This window comes from Amblyomma maculatum, chromosome 6 (assembly GCF_055883805.1).
Source record: "Amblyomma maculatum isolate TAMU_Amacu chromosome 6, ASM5588380v1, whole genome shotgun sequence".
Classification (NCBI taxonomy): domain Eukaryota; kingdom Metazoa; phylum Arthropoda; class Arachnida; order Ixodida; family Ixodidae; genus Amblyomma; species Amblyomma maculatum.
In genome coordinates this window covers 83,601,575-83,619,976 of record NC_139349.1, presented here as the reverse complement: position 1 = coordinate 83,619,976, position 18,402 = coordinate 83,601,575, and the positions used below count along the sequence as shown (strand labels likewise).

General features: G+C 47.1%; 1 protein-coding gene across 1 annotated transcript in view; it reads left to right on the top strand.

The window, feature by feature from the left end:
* LOC146186135 (uncharacterized) overlaps positions 1–15,340 on the top strand; it is a 57,822-nt gene extending 42,482 nt beyond the window's left edge. Inside the window, exons 3-4 of the mRNA XM_084605631.1 lie at positions 8,648–8,809; positions 15,035–15,340. Coding sequence (XP_084461757.1) covers positions 8,648–8,809; positions 15,035–15,190 — 318 coding nt within the window. The 3' untranslated portion in view covers positions 15,191–15,340. The remainder of the gene's footprint in view (positions 1–8,647; positions 8,810–15,034) is intronic.
* Positions 15,341–18,402: the final 3,062 nt, after the last annotated feature.

Genomic DNA, 18,402 nt, shown 5'->3' with positions numbered 1-18,402 from the left:
GTGTTCTCGTGTGAGAGTGGTCGGCTTTTGATATGTGATTTCAGTTTTTCTGGATTGGACTGGAGAGTGATCTGCGTTTATGCGCCGACTAGAAAGTTTGAGCACGAAGAGTTTTTTCACTATATGAAATCCTTCCTAATACATGAGAGGCGTGTTCTCCTGCTTGGAGACTTCAACTGTGTCTGTAGACCGGAAGATAGAACAACAGACCGTGTCCTTCGTGACGAGAGTGCAGAGTTACTTATTGACATTGTTAATGATGCAGAGCTTGAAGATGCTGGCTGTATATTGACGCATGAAGGCCAAGCAAAGTTCACGCACTTTCAAGGTAGCTGTCATGCAAGGTTGGACCGAATATATGTTCCCATTGATTGTGTGCCCTTGTGCTCGGAATATCAAACACTTCCCATGAGCTTTAGTGACCACTCCTTCGTAATGATTACTCTAGGTATGAAAAGTAAGGCAACAAAGTTCAATTGGGAGCTATGGAAATTTAATGAAAAACTGCTGCTAGATGAAGAGTTTACCACTAAAGTGAAAGAATATATTACGCATATGTTACAAAATGACTCTGATATTATACAAGCATGGGAGCAGTTTAAGTGCGATATAAAGATAGCTGCTATTGACCGAGCATGCACTCTCCGACGTAAAGAAAGAGAACAAGAAAAAGAACTTCGTAGCACACTTGAATACATGCTTAGCATGGAGAGCGTTAAGCCTGGCTTGTTCGCCCAAGATATAAAAAAGATAAAAACCAAACTTGAGGTGATAGACGAAGAGAAGTATCGCGGTGCGGTGATAAGGGCACCCAGCGAAAAATTGTGGCTCAGAGAGACGCCCACGAAAAGGGCACTTAGTGATGAAAAAAGGTACGCAGTGTCAAAAGAGATAAAAGAAATCTGCTATCAGAACGTAGTTACCTCGGAAAAGAAAACGATTGAACGGGCGTTTGTAGACTTTTACAGGGAATTGTTTAGCCTTAAAACACCGGACATTGAACGCTTCAGAAAAGACTTTCTGTCGCTGATGCCAAGAGTGGAAGACGAAGTTGCGCAGACACTTGAAGCAAGTATTACTTCCGAGGAAATTAAGGATGTTATCGGGGAATTAAATTCCAATAAGTCACCCGGACCAGATGGTCTTCCGGGTGACTTATTGTCACCCGGACCAGATGGACGCACAAAGTGGAAGGAAAGGTCTCGTAGAGAAATGGACAGCCGAGGCTGTAGCGGAGGGAGGAGAGCCAAACCGCCCGAATACTGCTTCGCGTTCTGCCGCTTGCGGAAGAGAGCAGCACAATGCGAACTCGGATGCTTTGAGTCGTGCATTCGAGACATAGCTACCTTCAACGAGCGTTTCGTCGCTAACGGTAACTTTGTAGGCAGAGCGGGGCAAAATTGAATGACCTTCTTGCTTCCTCAGTTGTGGTTTACGGTCTAAGTGATTTCAAGGATACTCTTTTCCATTACTGATTATTAATTTTCCTTGATATTTAATGTATCGTTAATTTGCAAAATTGTTGTTTGAACCTTGTGTACTGCATCCTATACACTTGTTTCTTGTTGTAGTGGGAGCAAAGAGGGGACAACAATTTAGCTAATTGAATTTGAAATTTTGCCTCTGTCTGGTGTTTGACGGGTGACCGAGGGTACTTGCTTGTGTTGGGTGTTGCCTGTTATCGGTCGGTTTTGCAAGCCGCAGAAAAGTCTACCGTTACCAGTGGCGAGTGGCAAGGGCATCGGAGCGACCCGAGCGAAGTTGATCGGCGTGCCCCGGCAAGAAGGCTGTCGGCAGAGATCCTGACCTGGCGAGTGGAACCCGAGGCACGTGAGGCTACCTGGCGTCCGTACACTGTACGTGAGCTTGGAGGAACCTGGCGAACGAGCGCGCCCGGCATCCGAGTCACATGCGAGCAGCTCGTCTTCCCGGCGCATTGTCTGATGGCGGGGGTGCTGTTGTGCCTGGCCAAAGCCGCCCAGAAATTCAGCCGGACGCCAAACTTCTTCGGCGAACGCCTCCTTCACAAACTCTGGATACTTCTCTGCACAGCACCAGTGCACTGGAGGCGAGCCGTGCCAAAGGGAGAGAAGCGACGTGTTTCAACATGAGCTGAGCGTCCAGACAGCACGGCGCCGTGGCCCTGACGGTGAACCCCTTCTCGCCCCGCGGCATATTTAAAGCGAGAGCGCAGCAAGCTCTCCCATTGGCCCTGCGAAAGTGCTGCCGTCGGATTGGACCATTTTGAGCGTCAACGGTTCTCGGCAACGGAGTCTCAAGTGCTTCCATTCGAGACTCCGAGTGTGAGTTCGTCACGAGCGTCCATCGGGAGCAGTTCGCCCCCTGACAGTGCGGACGCGGTGGAATCTCCCCGGCCGTCGCTGCGCGAGAACAGTCGCGTATGGCTATGTTAGCTTTCGGCCAAAGAGCCGATCTTGTTGTGTAAATGCATGTAAATAGTGTATAAAGCCTTTTCTTCATCTCACCAACGCCGACTCGGATTCATCGCTACCGCCCAGGGAGCTGACAGCCCTCGTTCACGAAACGGGTGACGAGCGCTGCGTCACCAACTCCTTGGCACAACCCTGTTGACGGTGGGCTACTGTGTGATAACCCCACCGCCACAACATTGGTGGCAGTTGCAGGATCCACTGGCACAACCCTGTTGACGGTGGGCTACTGTGTGATAACCCCACCGGCACAACAACGCCTACTAGTTTGTACTTTAACCCCGACTAGGCTCCGCGTTCAGTCTTTTATCATCGGCTGTGCTCCTTGTTCGCGCTGTCGGTTATCCCCTGAAGGCTTCTCAAGAGCGGCGCTCTAAAGGAAAGAAAGCGCATAATGTGACTTGTCCAGTCCTGGTGCTTTGACTGATATAATACGATGTTTTACCTTTCCTTCTTCCTCCTACACTTTCCATGTTCGGCCATTCGCTCCTGAACTGCCGTTCAGGCCCGTTGTCTAAAAGCCTGGTTTGCGAACGCCGCTTCTATAGACTCGCGCCAGAAACTAGGTGTTCGTCGCGATGAAGCGCATTTCTGCAATGAGGCGCGCGTATCTTCAATGCCCCCGTTTTATGCTTTGAGCTTGGTTCTGTGCGCCAATATCCCGCTTGCAATTCTTACGATGCGATGCTTGCGGCGCATTGCGGAGGAGCTCTTCATTAATTTTATTTATTTAATTACTCTGAGGGCCTTTCGGCGTTACCGAGAGAGTGGGCATTACAAAAACAAACAATATTATATAGCTGTACTGGGCATGTTAATGAAGATGATTAAATACACCAGACTTGAAGCCCTTTGGTGCGATGACGGAAACGACGGAGGCGGGCAGGTGGTTCCAGTTTGTGCTAGTTATTAGAACAAAGGATTCAAAATAAAGATTAGTTTCACAGTTTGGCACGCCAACTTTGAATCTGTGGTCCATTCGGTATGAAAAATAAGTAGGGGTAATTAAATTGTTTGTTTCTACATTAGAAAAACATTTGTAAAAATAAAAAAACAAACGAGAACTACGACGGCGTAAGAAAAGGTCAGGAATGTTTAATGCTTTGTTCATAAAAGTCGCACTGGCTAAGCGAAAATAATCAGAATGTAACAAGCAGAGCGATTTTGTACAGATTCGATGGCTTTGTTGAGTTAGTGTGGGGATCCCAAACAGAATACTCATGTTTCGGGCGCGCAAGTGACCTATATAGCAGTAGTTTTAGGGTCATTGGAGCAGCAGGAATGGCGCAAGACGCGTCGTCTCCTGTTCAGCAGTATTGTATGCAAAAGCTGCATACGGAAGAACTTCATCTCACGTGTGATGTTCTACGTCGACGTACATATAGAAATCATGTCTGCAAGTGTTTTATTGAGGCGTTCAGTCAGTACATTCGTTTGCGCATGGTAAGCCTTAGTCCTACGATGACTTGTGCGGGTAAGACTGAAGAGAGCCTGCATCATTTCGGCCGTAAAGGCTGTGACGCGGTCAGTAATAATAACAGACCGGGCACCGTGGCGCAGTACGATGGTTTTGAAAAAAAACTGGGCTACTTCAGCAGCAGTTGCACGGGAAAGTGGATGTGTCTCGGCATATGGCGTTAAGTAGTCCTTCGCCACTACGATCCATCTGTTCCCTGATGCAGATGTTGGGAAAGGGCCCAGAAGATCCATGCCCACTTGCTGGAAAGGGGCTGTCGGCGGAGGTATCGGTTGTAGAAGCCCTGCAGATTTCAGCGGAGATGGCTTTCGCCGCTGGCAATCTCGGCAGGTTCTCACGTAGTGCTGGACTGAAGGCAGCAACTTAGGCCAATAGTACTTTTGTAGAATGCGTGCTAATGTTCGCGTGACTCTTAAATGACCAGCCGAAGGCTCATCGTGGCATATGTGTGCAAGATTTCTAGCCGTAGGTCGGACGGCACAACGAGAAGAAAGGTTTCCTTGTTGTGCTGAAAGTTTCTCTTGTATAGGACGCGATTGCGAATGCTGTAAGATAATAAACACCTTGCGAAAGCACGTGGGACAGCTACAGCAAGGCCTTAAAGATGCTAAATAAGCGGCGTAAACCGGGGTCAGCCCGTTGACGCTGAGCCATGTCTGTGGTCGTTACTACAGCAAGAAACGGGAAGTCTTCATCGAGCGGCCAGTGCGGTATGTAGAGGGACTTGGACTTGGGGAACGATAACGGGAAGAGGTAATGACACGGGACCCGTATTGTGGGATGTCTGGGTGATCCATATGCGCCTACAGGTAGTCCTCGATTTCGGGTGGTCGCTCACCACTCCGAGGATATCGTGCATGCGGATGAAAACCTCGAAGTCCGGCGCGGCGGTACGGACAGAACCTTAACATGTGACCGGCCTCAACCCAGTGGTAACAAAAGGGCCGCTGGTTAGGGGCACGCCAGACGTCGGTCTTTCGAAACCGTGCCTCGGCTAGAAGAGGAGGACGACGCGGGCTTGGATCAAGTGTAGGGGTGTCCACTCTGGCTCTGGGATAGTCATACCCACTATGGTGCTGGTTTGGATGAGGCACAGGGGTATTCGCTCTTGGAGAATCGCACAAGGTATTCTGCTGGAGCACGGATGCGTACGTAGGCACACTCGGTGGCGGTGGCTGCACAGCAGGCACAGACGGCTCCGAGACGACTTGCCTAACTTCCTCACGAACGACCTCCGCGAGTGATGGAAGCCTCGATGACGACGTTAGACCCTGTAGCTGAATGTGTCTCAGCTCTTCTCTGACCATGGATCGAAGAAGCTCCCTTAGGGCATCACCAGAACCGTTGAAGCCGGAAGCATAGACGGCCGGTGACATGACGGACACGTCACGGTTATAGTACTGTGCCCTGTGTTGAAATGTTTGTTCCATCGTTCTGGCCTCCGCTAGAAAATTTGATGTCGCGCCAGGTGAATTGCGCACGAGCCCAGCAAATAGTTCTTGTTTCACCCCGCGCATTAGGTGGCGCACTTTATTCTCCTCAGACATATTTGGATCAGCACGCCTAAAAAGGCGGATCATGTCTTCGTAGTACATTCCAACACTTTCGTTCGGGGCTTGGCAGCGAGATCGCAGTGCCGACTCCGCACGCTCCCTTCGGTCGTTGGCGGTGTAGGTCACCAACAGCTGGCGACGAAAGAGGTCCCACGGTGGCAGCGTCGTTTCGTGGTTCACTAACCACGTCCACGCCGAATCTTCGAAAGAAAAGTACACATTATTCAGCTTCATGTGCTTATCCCAGCCGTTGTAGTTGGCGACCCGTTCGAATTGGTCCAGCCAGTCCTCAGCGTCCTCATAAAGCTCACCATGGAAGGACGGTGGCGTTCGAGACTGGAGGACGACGAACTAGGGTGAACTCTGTCCGTTAGTCAGTGTTCCTGTTCGGTCTATGCATGGTGGTCACAGGCGTCCAGGACAAAGGCCCGAACTCTGGCGACTGAACTCGGAGGCGGCGGCTAGAACTGCGGTGTACCGGTGTCAAATCCGTGGTGACTCTCGGTAACCGTGCCCTTGAGGGGTGGAACTCAACAAAAGGGGAATCGTACCCGTCTGCTCCACCAGATGATGTGACGAGTAGAAGGCAGCAAATACTCAACGGATCAGTTCAACACAAAAAGAACTGATCCGTTGAGTATTTGCTGCCTTCTATTCGTCACATCATCTGGTGGAGCAGCCACACTGCACTCAGCTTCGTTCTCTTTTTCCTTGGTTCCGAGAGGCACGCGGCAATATCTATAACTCCAGACTTAAGGTAAGGGTGAGGTATTAAGGAAATAGGTGCACGAAGACTGGTTAAGCGTACGTGTTACTCTCATCACTTTGCACTTACCAACGTTTAGTTTCGTAGACTAGCTGTGGTACCAAGTGGAAATGTTATCAAGGTCGGTATAACACACAGTCATCCGCGCAAAGTCTTATTAGTGAGCCAGTGAAATTAGAAAGATTGTACATTGATTAGGAAGAGAAGAGGTGTCACATTCGTCATCAGTTGTAATGTATTAAGTTCGACCCTGCGAAAAGTACTCAATGAACTTCATACGATTATTATCGAGATTAAGCTTACTACACATGAAATGTGCAAGTCGATGTGTAAATCCTTTAGCAAAATTGATAAAGATACAATACACAAATGACGATGAAACCAAAATGGAAAACAAATCATTGGTAAAAGCGATACGCAGTGTTTCGCAAGAGTGGTGCTTTCGAAAACCATGCTGATTGGGTAGGAAAAAAAAAAAAAAACAGTTCGATTAGAGATTAGAGATTGCTAGAAGAGATTGTGTTCCAGTAACTTGCATGGAGTCGACTTTAACGATATCGATATATAGATAGGGGGGTTGTGGACATCACCAGATTTATTCACTGGAACCACCTTCCTGTCTTCGGGTAGCGTTGCGCCCTGTAATGAATGCAAAAAGACTATGATAATGTAATGAATGAGAACGTTTGAGCGCTTTTCAGTAATCTGGTAATAACACTGGAACCTGCTGCTGATGAAATTTTTGCAACCTCTATTAGCTTCGAAATGCCTACCTGTCGATAAGAATCAATCTGTGCAAACTCAGGGGCATGAATAACAGTAAAATTTACCAGCGCAGCTTGTGAAAACGGCTAATCAAATACCAAAACTTTCGCGGTTTTCAAGAAAATAAGAAAGGAAGTTTGGTGTGAATATAACTGCGTTAAGCACGGAAGATAGCATTATTATAGTCCGCTGCACTAGATTGCTAAGCCATCCTTGCCCTGTCAGTGCTCATTTTCTTGCAGCGACGAAACGTGATTTTCATTGATTTATCGCAACCAGCGCCTAGTTTTGTCGCTCGAGCAATGCGGCGCTTGTAGCCAAGACCACTAACCCGCTTATTTAATCGGGCTACCAATACTTCGTGGAAGAGGCGATGTGACAACGCTGCGATGATTATTCAGTTAGGTTTCTAGACATGGCGCGGCCGTAAAGAGCAGCACAGGTACTGGATGGGCCTTTTTGTACGGTGGTATACTTTGCACCAGTGCTTAATCTCGATGAATATGGAAGGATCGCGTGTTCTGAACAACTCTTTTTAACCTGGAGACACGCTCCTTTATAGCCCTGCGCTTCGAATTTAGTCTTTTGGAGCACTGGAGAACGATATTTTCTGCTTGCAGGGCCCGCAGCCGGGACTGCAGCAAAGTGCAACGCACTTATTCTCGCTGAGTGCATAATTATGCTTTTCGTGTCGTAGATGAACAAAATTTCTAGGATTGAGCGGAGAATCTCTCTGGCAGATCTGGTCATATCTTTCTCGCTTGAAAAATGGGAAGCTGTTCTCGCCTGTGGGGGACCGGACGCCCACTCCCGGGCCACGGCAAGACGGCAAGAGGTCGCCTACACACTACTATTGTCAGCCATCTCAAAGGGTTGAGAAACTCGAGCATTACCACCTCACCGACAAATAGTTCTCTCTCTTTCTCTCTCATGGCAGGGAATCAAATTACTAATCTGCAGTTGCAGTTGAAGAGAAGGCGTGAGTCGGTCCTTGACATCACGATACTTCTGTCAGCCGAGTTGTCGATTATGCTAAAACGGTTTTTTTCTGGTCGGCATGAAGTTGCTAAAGGGCCCTTTGTCAGACGACGCAGCGTACTACTGGTGTATCCGGCGGTGCTGTCTCCATCGCTGCTCGAGCAGACGATGCGTGTCTCTGTATAGAGAAATCGAACGATTTGGTAAGTTAAAAATGGCATGAAAGGTCCTACTTGCTTAGAATTGGGCACTTAAACAAGTAAGACAGGCGGGTTTCAATGTTGCAGCATTTTGTTTCTGGCAAAGGTCATGAAACCTCAGCGTGCGCGCCGATGCCCTGTACAAACGCCAGAATAATAGGGAAAGCATATAGCCCCCAAAATAACGCGCTGCCTCTAGCGGCACCCACTAGCGGCCGCTATCTCGCCGCAGCGCGGGCGCACCTACAGAGCATTTTTTTTTCTTCCGCTGTGGCCTTGAACGTGATGGCCGACAGTATTTGATATAGGTGCCTATAACCGGGCATGGATAATATATGAGGCTATGGTATGCATAGAACATTATGACAATGCCTGTGCATCGAATGCCAAATTTTGAAGAGTGAGGTTCTAGTCATTTTAAGAGGGATTGTACATGCGAATTTGCTTTTGCCATGCAGATCACACACTTGTCCACCGACCTCGTGATGCTGATCGACAGCCTCAGCATCCGGACGCCGCTGCAGCTGCAGGTGCTGATCTCGCTCAGCGCTGCTGTGCTCACCGAGTTCACTCCGAACGACGCGGCTGCCACAATGCTGATGCCGGTTGTCATCACCCTGGTGAGCATAAGCGGCCCCTTTTTGCGTGCAGCTTTTATCCATTGCTTCCTTCGTATTCCGCCGGAACTGTTATATGCAGAAAGTGAAATATCGATTTTCTGCATTTTTTATCTGAAATGTCACAGAAGCGTGGTGTACACTTTGTAAGACCAAACCGAAGCCCTTGTAGTAGCAGACACCATCCCACCGGATAAAATAGTAGAGGCCATTAATTATTTACAGTAGTAGATATGACCCGTATATAAGTAGAGTTTCAGAAAACTAGTGCTGTTCTGCGTTTGATTGTTCTGCGTTTAATGAGATAGAGCTACGAACTGCTTAAGTCTACGAATCGACGAGTTTTCGCCTTCATACACGCAGGCAGTCCTATGTGACACGATTTTCTTTTTTTTTTCATTCTATAAATCATTGTTATATTTCGGTTGACGCCGCTGTGCAGTTCGAAGCATAACGACTTGAAAAAATCTCCTCACTTGCATCCAACCACAAGCGCAGACTGCCTGCCTTGTGAAACCAGAGTTATGCCAGTGCTTGTTTGCACCACGGGTGCGGGTTCATACTGCACCCGGAACGTGCATTACCGGCTGAAACCCATTAAGCCAGACTTCTACAAATCTGCAGTTACATTGCTATATACGTGAAGAAATGGGGAATATAGCATCTGTTTAAGAGGGGAAAGGGATGCAAGGCTAAAGGATGAACTATATATATATTACGTTTTATCACCTTACCAGAATTAGAAAGCAGTTATAACTGTCATAATAAGTAATTAAGTGTGTCAGCTTAGGAAAACTATATTTTCAAATATCATGAAGGTATACTTATTGTTTATGCTTAAATAGCTTCTAAGTAGTTCATTGTGCAGGATAAGGCCCATTGTGGCTCTTTTGTGACATTTTGTAAAAATCTAGGCACTTTTAAACAAACTTCATTTTTGATATCGTCAATACATGTCTCATATTTGGCTTTTTTTGCATTAAGGAATAATTAGGAGTCCAAAAATTACATTGTCTTGTCAAAATTATACTCCAGAAATCACCTCGAAGGTAGTCTTTGTCGAAAGAGTTTGGAAATGGTAGTTTTCCTAACGACTTTGTTCTTGCAAAAGAAATGCAAATTAAGAAATATTGGCTCAGAGATTTCAGAAGATTCTTTTCAAATATAGGGCATAAATTAATAAATCAAAGGGGTCTGATGCAAACGCCGGGCCGCCCTTGTCAACACGACACTGCTCTGTGGCGATTGCTTCGAGTCGTCTCTTTTTTTTTAAGACGAAAGTCTTACTTGGCTAATGGTGAAAATCTCGTGCTGGCGAGATCTGTCCGTGAGATCCCGCTGGATATCGACGGGGTTCTGTCTAATCTTTAGAAGAAAAAAATAATCCTCCGCTGGGAACTGAACTTCTGTCTTTTCGATCACCAGTCGAGTGATTTAACAGACTACGCCACGCCGGTTTTTAAATCTTTATTGCCTTTTGGATCACTACAATATATTACTATACAATGCAACATACAATACATTACAATACAATATAGTAGAATGCAATACATGTACGCCACAGCAGGTACCTGAGACACATACCATAGTTTTCCTTGCCTAGCGTTCCTGCCGCCTCCATGGCAACGTAGGGGCGCGACGAGGCCGCCTTGACTCTGGTCTCCAATAAGGACCGTGGTGCGCGTCATCTGCCGCCAGTTATGAAGACCAAGCGCCGCAACGAGCATGCGCCATCACCGCCGAGTGGAGCTAATCATCTCAAATTCGACACGGAAGAAGCCGTTGTCTTGCATTATGTGATCGTCGTAGTTCTGTCAAATGAACACTACAGTAGAACCAATCTCAAAGGCTTTCGCCTCCTCACTCTAACACATTACCTCTGAAACAAATGTCACCAGCTTGCATTACTGAGCTCGTTTCCAATAGGTACGAGACAGGCACCGCCTGCAGCAGGCTGCTCTGAAACGACTTCGGAACTCAATAACTGTATACAGGTAGGGTCATTATAACGGAACTCACTAACTGTGTACAGGTAGGGTCATTATAAAAGAGGGCACACTATTCGCACTCAGTCATTGATTACACGAATTGTATGAGCAGGAATCATGATTTTTTTTGTTTTCGATTGCTTTCTTTTGAACAAACGACGTCCGTGAACGTTTTCAAGTGTAGTGAAAAAGTAACATCCGAATTCGTTATTGGGCGCAAATGTACTCTTCCTTTGATCTGCACCTATATGCGTCTTGCTCGAAACAGGCCTGCAAGCTGCGTCTGAACCCGCTCTACCTGGCGTTCCCGGTATGCCTTTCGGTGACACAGTCGTGCATCCTGCCTGCTTCTTGCTCAGTCATCGCAATAATCTGCGACGAGGGACACATGCACGTCAAGGACTTGGTGCGTGCTCACACGGTCACACGATCCAGTGATAAGACGCGAATGCAGCCGGCAGGTTTAACGAAGGTTTTTAATTCGAAAACATTATTTGCTTCGTTACGAGAAAAGCCGGCGACGTATGTTGTGTGTGCTTGCGACGAGGTAGTCTAAAAAAAAAAAAACAGCGATAGGAAGAAAAAAATAGCGGCTCATTAAGCGGTGTAAATACACAGCTATAGCACCGCAACCACAATGCATCACAGGACGCATCAAGACTAATTCGCGATCAAGGCCACCGCCATTTCAGACAAGGCTGTGCGCGTGGCACTGCATGGCTGTCCTCAGTCTGGCAGCACTTTTCTAGATTCGTATTGAAATTGTGAGACAACCATTCGTCGTAAAGCGTTTCTCGTCGAGTCGCATGATTCTTCGTGGACATAGTATACATCTGATAGTCAAGCTGGAAGTGAACTCGCGACCGACGACATATGTACGTACGTACAGTCAGGAGCTTTATGAAAGGGAACGCTCGAGCGCGTGGCAGATAGCCTTGTCCAGAACTAGTACGAAGCGTGACGGAGGCCTTAGAATTGAATTAGAGCGGTGTTGCTCCATATGCTGGCTGCACCCCATGCACAACTTTTGCATCGGCAGGTGAAGATCAGTGCGGCGTCATGATGTCATCGTTTGCTTCGCACAAAGTCTGGACAGCGAAGAAAGGAAGTCTGGTTGCGAAGAATGGAAGCATGTTTGAGTTTATTGGATGCTTGTGAATAAAAAGGTAACAAAGCATTGGAAGAAACAAAGACGAGAAGGTGTTGAGGTGTTATAACTGTTTTAACATCTGTCACTTTCTGCTGTGAAAGCGCCCGTTTCGCTGCTACATTAGCGGTCATCTTCAAACGGTGCGGCAGGCACTCTGGGCATCCAGAAATATCTGCTAATTCTGCTTCAATACTCAAGAAGCTGGCGTTCTGCGTGCCGCAACGCTCCAAAACGACTGCTAGCGTAAACAGGGAAACGGAAGCTTTCGCAGCACCGCGTGACAGAAGTTAAAAGAGATAAAATTACCCAACGCTTTCTTTTATTCGTTTCTTTTTATCTTCATATTTTCGTTTCCTTTTTATACACAAAACGTGAAATAAACCTGCTTCCTTTCGCCGCTACCAGCGCCGCTTTCACGCTCCGCCTTTAGTTCTAGACAAGGCTACCTGCTGCGGTTTCGCGCGTTCCCGCTGATAAAGCTCACTACTGTACCTTCAGTTGTATGCCTTCCACGACTGTGATGAAACCGTCCATCGTACAAAGTTCCGGCTGGCGTCATACGATTTCTTGTTGCATATAGCATGCATCTCTGCCAGTCTAGTACGAGGCTTGCTCGTGACAGGGATTCGAACTTACAAGTGTGCCTTGAAATGCATGTTTTGCCTTCAAACCAAGGTTTCGGCGATTACTTCTCCCAGACGCCACTTCTGGGAGGTCTCTACGTCGAATACGTGGACACACACACCGAATACAATACTAGCTGAAAGAACTTCATTAAATGCCAAAAATCTTACTTGTAAATATTTCGCTGGCGGCAATTTTTTTACATTACACATGTAAGCGAGTCTCTGGCGATTTGAAAGAATCGAGTGAATAGAGAAATCTGGAAAAAAAATTGCTGTAATGTAGCTTGTGGTTAAACCTGGAGTTACGCGAGAGCAATCTGCAAGGACTACGCTTAGATTCGTCTCGAAAGTAAAGACATGGCTATTGCACATAGAAGTTTACTCTATGGTTTCAGCTCTATTTATGTCATATGGGAATTAGTTCACGTGTGAGCACCGTTTGCCTCTCGTCTTTGACCATTCCCATTCGGGTGTAGAAGACTTCGAGTGGTATGACATCGTCTCTACTTCGAACTCCGGGGCACTTTGCCGTCACAACATTCGAACGAACCTTCTGTCCTAGCAACTCGCTGTGGTCATTAGCCTCTACCAACTACCGAGTTATCTGTTGTTATCTTCTTTCTCTTCTTTCTTTTATAACATGACGCTGTAAAGACAATGTAGCAATGCTGAACTCAATATGTGGGTTTTTCTCTCGCTATTACTAAGTGGTGCTTTAGAACTGCCTTGCGGCTACGACCTTGTCACTTCAATGAAATGGCTCGTTGGTATGTAGGGCAGAGGAGCAATTAAAGTGGTACTCATACTCTTAGTCCTAGATATTCAGTCGCCTATATTCCGCAAAACTATTCTATAGAGCATTTGTCCCAGCAGAGATATCGGTGATTGAAAATGGTGTGGGCGTTTTCTCAACTTTGACTGGACGGAGCGAATAAAAAACTGATGCAGAATGAAACAGCATTCCGTCCACGAAAACGTAGTCCGTCCAACCCGATTCTATTTTTTCAATTTATGCCGCCGTGAACTCTTTCTGTCAGTTCGCCGTATTTGCTGCTTCATCTCCCAAGATCGTTGTCGTTTTCGGAGAGCCAATGACAGCCCTTTAATGCTAACGTCGCTCCTACCTCACAATCTTCAAAAGCGACATTCACGCGAGAGACTGACACCTATGGACACCTCTAGGTAAAAGATCGGCAGTATTTAAACAAAATTACTACTGCTTCACTTTTCAGGACTTGTAAGCGACCAATTACTGGAATAGCTGGTCTGAACAAGCAGCCGCCGCTAGCTACCTCACAGCCGACGCATTCGGGGTGATTATGTCCAGCCGTGACTCTGGGTCCATTTGCGCAATGCTGTTTTGTTCCTCAGACGGACCTGACACTGATAAACGTCGTCATGTATGCCAAAGGCGTCGTCGTATTCAGTCAGAGTTGCCGCTGGTCCGCCAGCTCTGTTTATAAGTTACGTCATACTCATGTTTCTGCCATTACATCAGCAATAACGTGCGGTATCGAGAACCAGATAGCAATATGCAGCGAAAAATAAATAAAACGTTAAGTACAGTGCCAAATCACGGTTGTTATGTGGCCTAGTTACCGATGTATGCCTGCCACGTGTAAAATGCGACCTTTCCTAAACTCACCAGAATCGGGAAACATTTTATCTATTTTCTGCACTCATGAACGTATTTCATGGCATCTTGCATCGCTGAGTAAGAACTATGGTTTTCTCCTTGGCTTATCAGTCCGAAGGAGTAGGCAACAGGACTTAAGACGCTTCGGTTTATTTTATGCAGAGATGAAAAAGCAGGTAGAAGGGTGCCTGTATGCTGAGCGCTAGTGTGTGAATTGTTGCAGCGAGTACCTGCTTGTAAAACAAGGAAGTGTTAATGTACAAAACATTCCTCCGCTCTCACCCTGGTTCCTCCCCCGTTTAAAGAAAAGAAAATGGTTTCGTGGACGGCTGTGAAAAGGTCTGTACAGCTCGCCTGCATCAAAATGAAACACAGGAATTTAAAATACGAATGCTCCAAAGCAACACACGCTTGAATACAACCCGGCATACAGGACACACCACGGAATGTATGTGAATAAGACCCGCTCTGTACCTACACATTATGAACCGTCTCTTCCTCGAAGCTCACCTAATGTGGAATTTTATGCGCGTGCGTTTAGAGCGCTCGCTCTTTGTGCATCTTTTCTTTGTTGTGCATTGAAAAATAAACGCAGCGAAAATATTTTGCTGCCTGCGGCATCTGCTATTGAACGCTGAAGCACATGCTCAGGTGCAAGAAGGGACTGTGAAGGCAGAAAAAGTGAAGAAAAAAGGAAGGGAGAGGTAAGAAAGGCAAGGGTTGGTGCATATATACATACCTATATTTGCATGATACTTGTGCAACACGTTTATCCCTCCGCTACTCCCTTATCCAATCATGAATTATGATATTCACTTTCGCACGCAGCTGATACCTGGCATTATAGTCAAGTTCGCCTGCCAGATCGTGAACCTGGCCTTCTTCAACACGCTGGGCGAATACGTGTTCGGCCTTAGCTCGTTCCCTCAGTGGGGGCGTACCTGTTTCGGCGAAGTACAGACTGGCTTCATTCCGGGCCACTAAACGAGGAATGGACCGTGACACCGCCACCTGACTCAACGAGCAGTGACACGTGTACTATCAGTGGCTGTTTCTCACGATGACTACGTCAGCTGCGTCACTTTCCTGGAAGCTGTCATTGCTAAATACGCTATGCCTTTTGAATTTCTTGTACATAAAGTTGAACGTTTTGTGATGGTATATATTTACACTGTGTACGGTGTGGGTTATTTCGTATTCGATTGACGTCATCATGGCTTTTCCGCCAGTAACCGAAATGACTTAAGAAACTTACCCAAACGTTGGGATACTTACAGTAAACATTTAGCAAATAGAATAATAAATGAAATCTTCCATTCTGTCCCGAACAAGTTAATTACGATTATGTGATTTTATTTAATGAATCACTCGCCTTTTATTAGAATGTTATATTAAGTAAATTGAATAACAAGGTTTCTGCCACCAGTGGTGTTACCGGCACGATTACCAAGCACGCAGATAAAGCCACCTGATTGAGGCTGTTTCTAACCAAGTTCGCTAAGTACTTATTATGCTCGGATAGAGTACCAAAGTTAAGAAGGAACGAAAATTCTTTATGCGGAGCCCCACTGAACCAAAATTCGCAGCAAGATTTGTAGCTCCACAGGATTAAAAGTACTCGAGGTTGTTCATAGATTAGACTTGTTTGCCATCGCTTAGACCTTACCGATTTTCCACTAAAGCCGTCGTGCACATATTACACGCAGTAATTTTCTTACCACAACTCGTTGTTACTTGTATTGCTGTTTAAAGAGAACAAAGCTGGAAGGTCTGGTAGTATCGTTACTAGATATTTAATGTTTTTGTCACGTCAATTTTAGTGCGGATGGAGGGCATCCAAAAAGTGAAGGTTCTGAACACTTCAAAAACGACCTTTGAACAGCCTTTGCGGACGGGCACGCACCTTTTATGACTCACCCTCTTTGTACCGTCAGCTTGTGTGTGTTACTGCGGCGGGAGCGGGGGGTGAGGGGTGGGGGTGGGAGGAGGGGTGTTGAGTAGGCCGCTGAGCCTCCTACCATTGAGGACTAGCATGGCTGCCCGAATGAAATCCAAAGCCGGTCATCCAGCCCCGCAGACGCTCCTGCTATACTCCTGCTGACCTACCCCGAAAGAGTTCTAGCTTCAGCTATGGACTTGTAGACCTCCTTCATGTTGAAAAACAAGGTGGCCGAGGTGGCGCTGCAGTCGTATGTGATCCCACGGTAGGCAAAAAGCACGGGAGCGGCACTGTGGCCAAAAGCTGTCAAGAGTGTGTTATTGTTATGTGCAAGCACCTTTTCGGCAAACAAATGACCATGTGCTCAGGGGGTTTACATGAACCCGACAAAACTCGAATCGGGTCCCTTTTCAGAGGTAAAGGGCAAAACGCCAAGAAAGAGAGCAAAACACCAGTCACGCGTTTCAGATTCAAAATTTGCTCCAGGCCTATCTTGAATAATCGACTCGACCTGTGCAGTTCATGTACACAAGGCTATCTGTCGAGTTCAATACGACTCCCGTCGTAGATGACCGTCATTTGCGACTTTCATATGTCGTTATTACAATTTCATATAAAGCAAATTGCGGTGACCGTTATACGTCATATAGATGATCCAGTTCATGACTTCGAAATAACGTAGCATCATCGAAATCGTGAGCAGTCTAGGAGTATTTTAGTCCAGTTAATAAAAGTAAGCAGCTATACCAGCCGGCTTTGGATGTACAGTCTTTGTCAAAAGTGTAGAGCCAAGGAGTTCGGCTTCTAAGCCACTTCGTGCGGCTTGTAATGCATTTCCAGTGTTCTGGATCTCTTGATGGTAAGATTTTCTTTTCCTACCCTTTCAAATGGGAAGAAATTCTAAATTAGCACCACTGCCCGGCCCAGAAGCTGACCCCCTGGGCTGTACACTTTTTACACAGGCTATACATACATATATATTTCACAGCATGCGGCTCAGTGGTCAGCTTGAAAATTTACCGTCTTCGAAGGAAGGATATCGGGCTGCAGCAAATCTACGTGCAACATATTACCCTGGACGTTCCCAACTTGCAGGGCTGCATCTCGCCCCCGAACTTCGCTCGCGCCACAGACACGCTTCTATCGCCGATTGATTGATTTATAGGAAGGTAAAGGCGCGGTAACTGTCTCACTTGTTCTCTGTGGACACCTCAACCGCGCCGCAAGGGAAGAGAAGAAGGTGGCAGTGAAAGTGGAAAGAGAGAAGGAGGAGAGGTAGTGGAGGGTTGTGGAGGAATTTCAACCACCCGAGGAACGTGCGGTGACATCGCACAGCACACGGACGCCTCTTCGTTTCGGCTTCATCGAAACGCAGCCGCCGAGGTCGGGTTCGAGCCTGGGTACTCCGGCACAGTAGTCGGGTGTTTTACCACTGCACCATCATGGCGGGGCCTTCAATCACTGCTGCTTTATACATGGGTATGAGGAATATATGAGACAAGGGCGACGGTACCATCCCAAACCCACCCTTGCTGTAACACTGCACCGAACGCGTGCCAAGGAAAGTCACGCGATAGGAGCGAAATTGTATCATCCAATCCCGCACTTGCAGGAGGACTGTAGCGAATGCGAGCAATAATAATCAATAATAATTAGTTCACAGTAAATTGGAAAGCCGCAGTATCTGTCACATGCTCTGATTGATTTATAGGAAGGGAAAGGCGCGGTAACTGTCTTACTTGTTTTCTGTGGACACCTCAACCACGCCGTAAGGGAAGGAAGGTGGGAGTGAAAGTGGAAAGAGAGAAAGAGGAGCCGTAGTGGAGGGCTACGGAGTAATTTCGACCACCTGGGGACCTTTAACGTGCGCTGACATCGCACAGCACACGGACGCCTCTTCGTTTCGCCTCCATGGAAACCCAACCGCTGAGTACGGGTTCGAACCCTGGTACTCCGGCACAGTAGTCGGGCATCTTACCACTGCACCACCCCGACATGCTCTACGGACACCTGAATCGCTCGTAAGGGAAGGAAGGAAGGTGGGAGTGAAAGTGGAAGGGAGAAGCCGCAGTGGAGGGCTACGCAGTAATTTCCACCACCTGAGGATCTTTATGCGCGCTGACATCGCACATAACCCAAACACCACCCGGGAGGACTGGGAGGCGACCCTAGTTGCCTACTCCGTCCTGAAAGCCCAAAAGGCCTTGGTTAAACGAGCAATGGCGGCAGCGGAAGCCACTGGGTCTCGTTCTAGGGA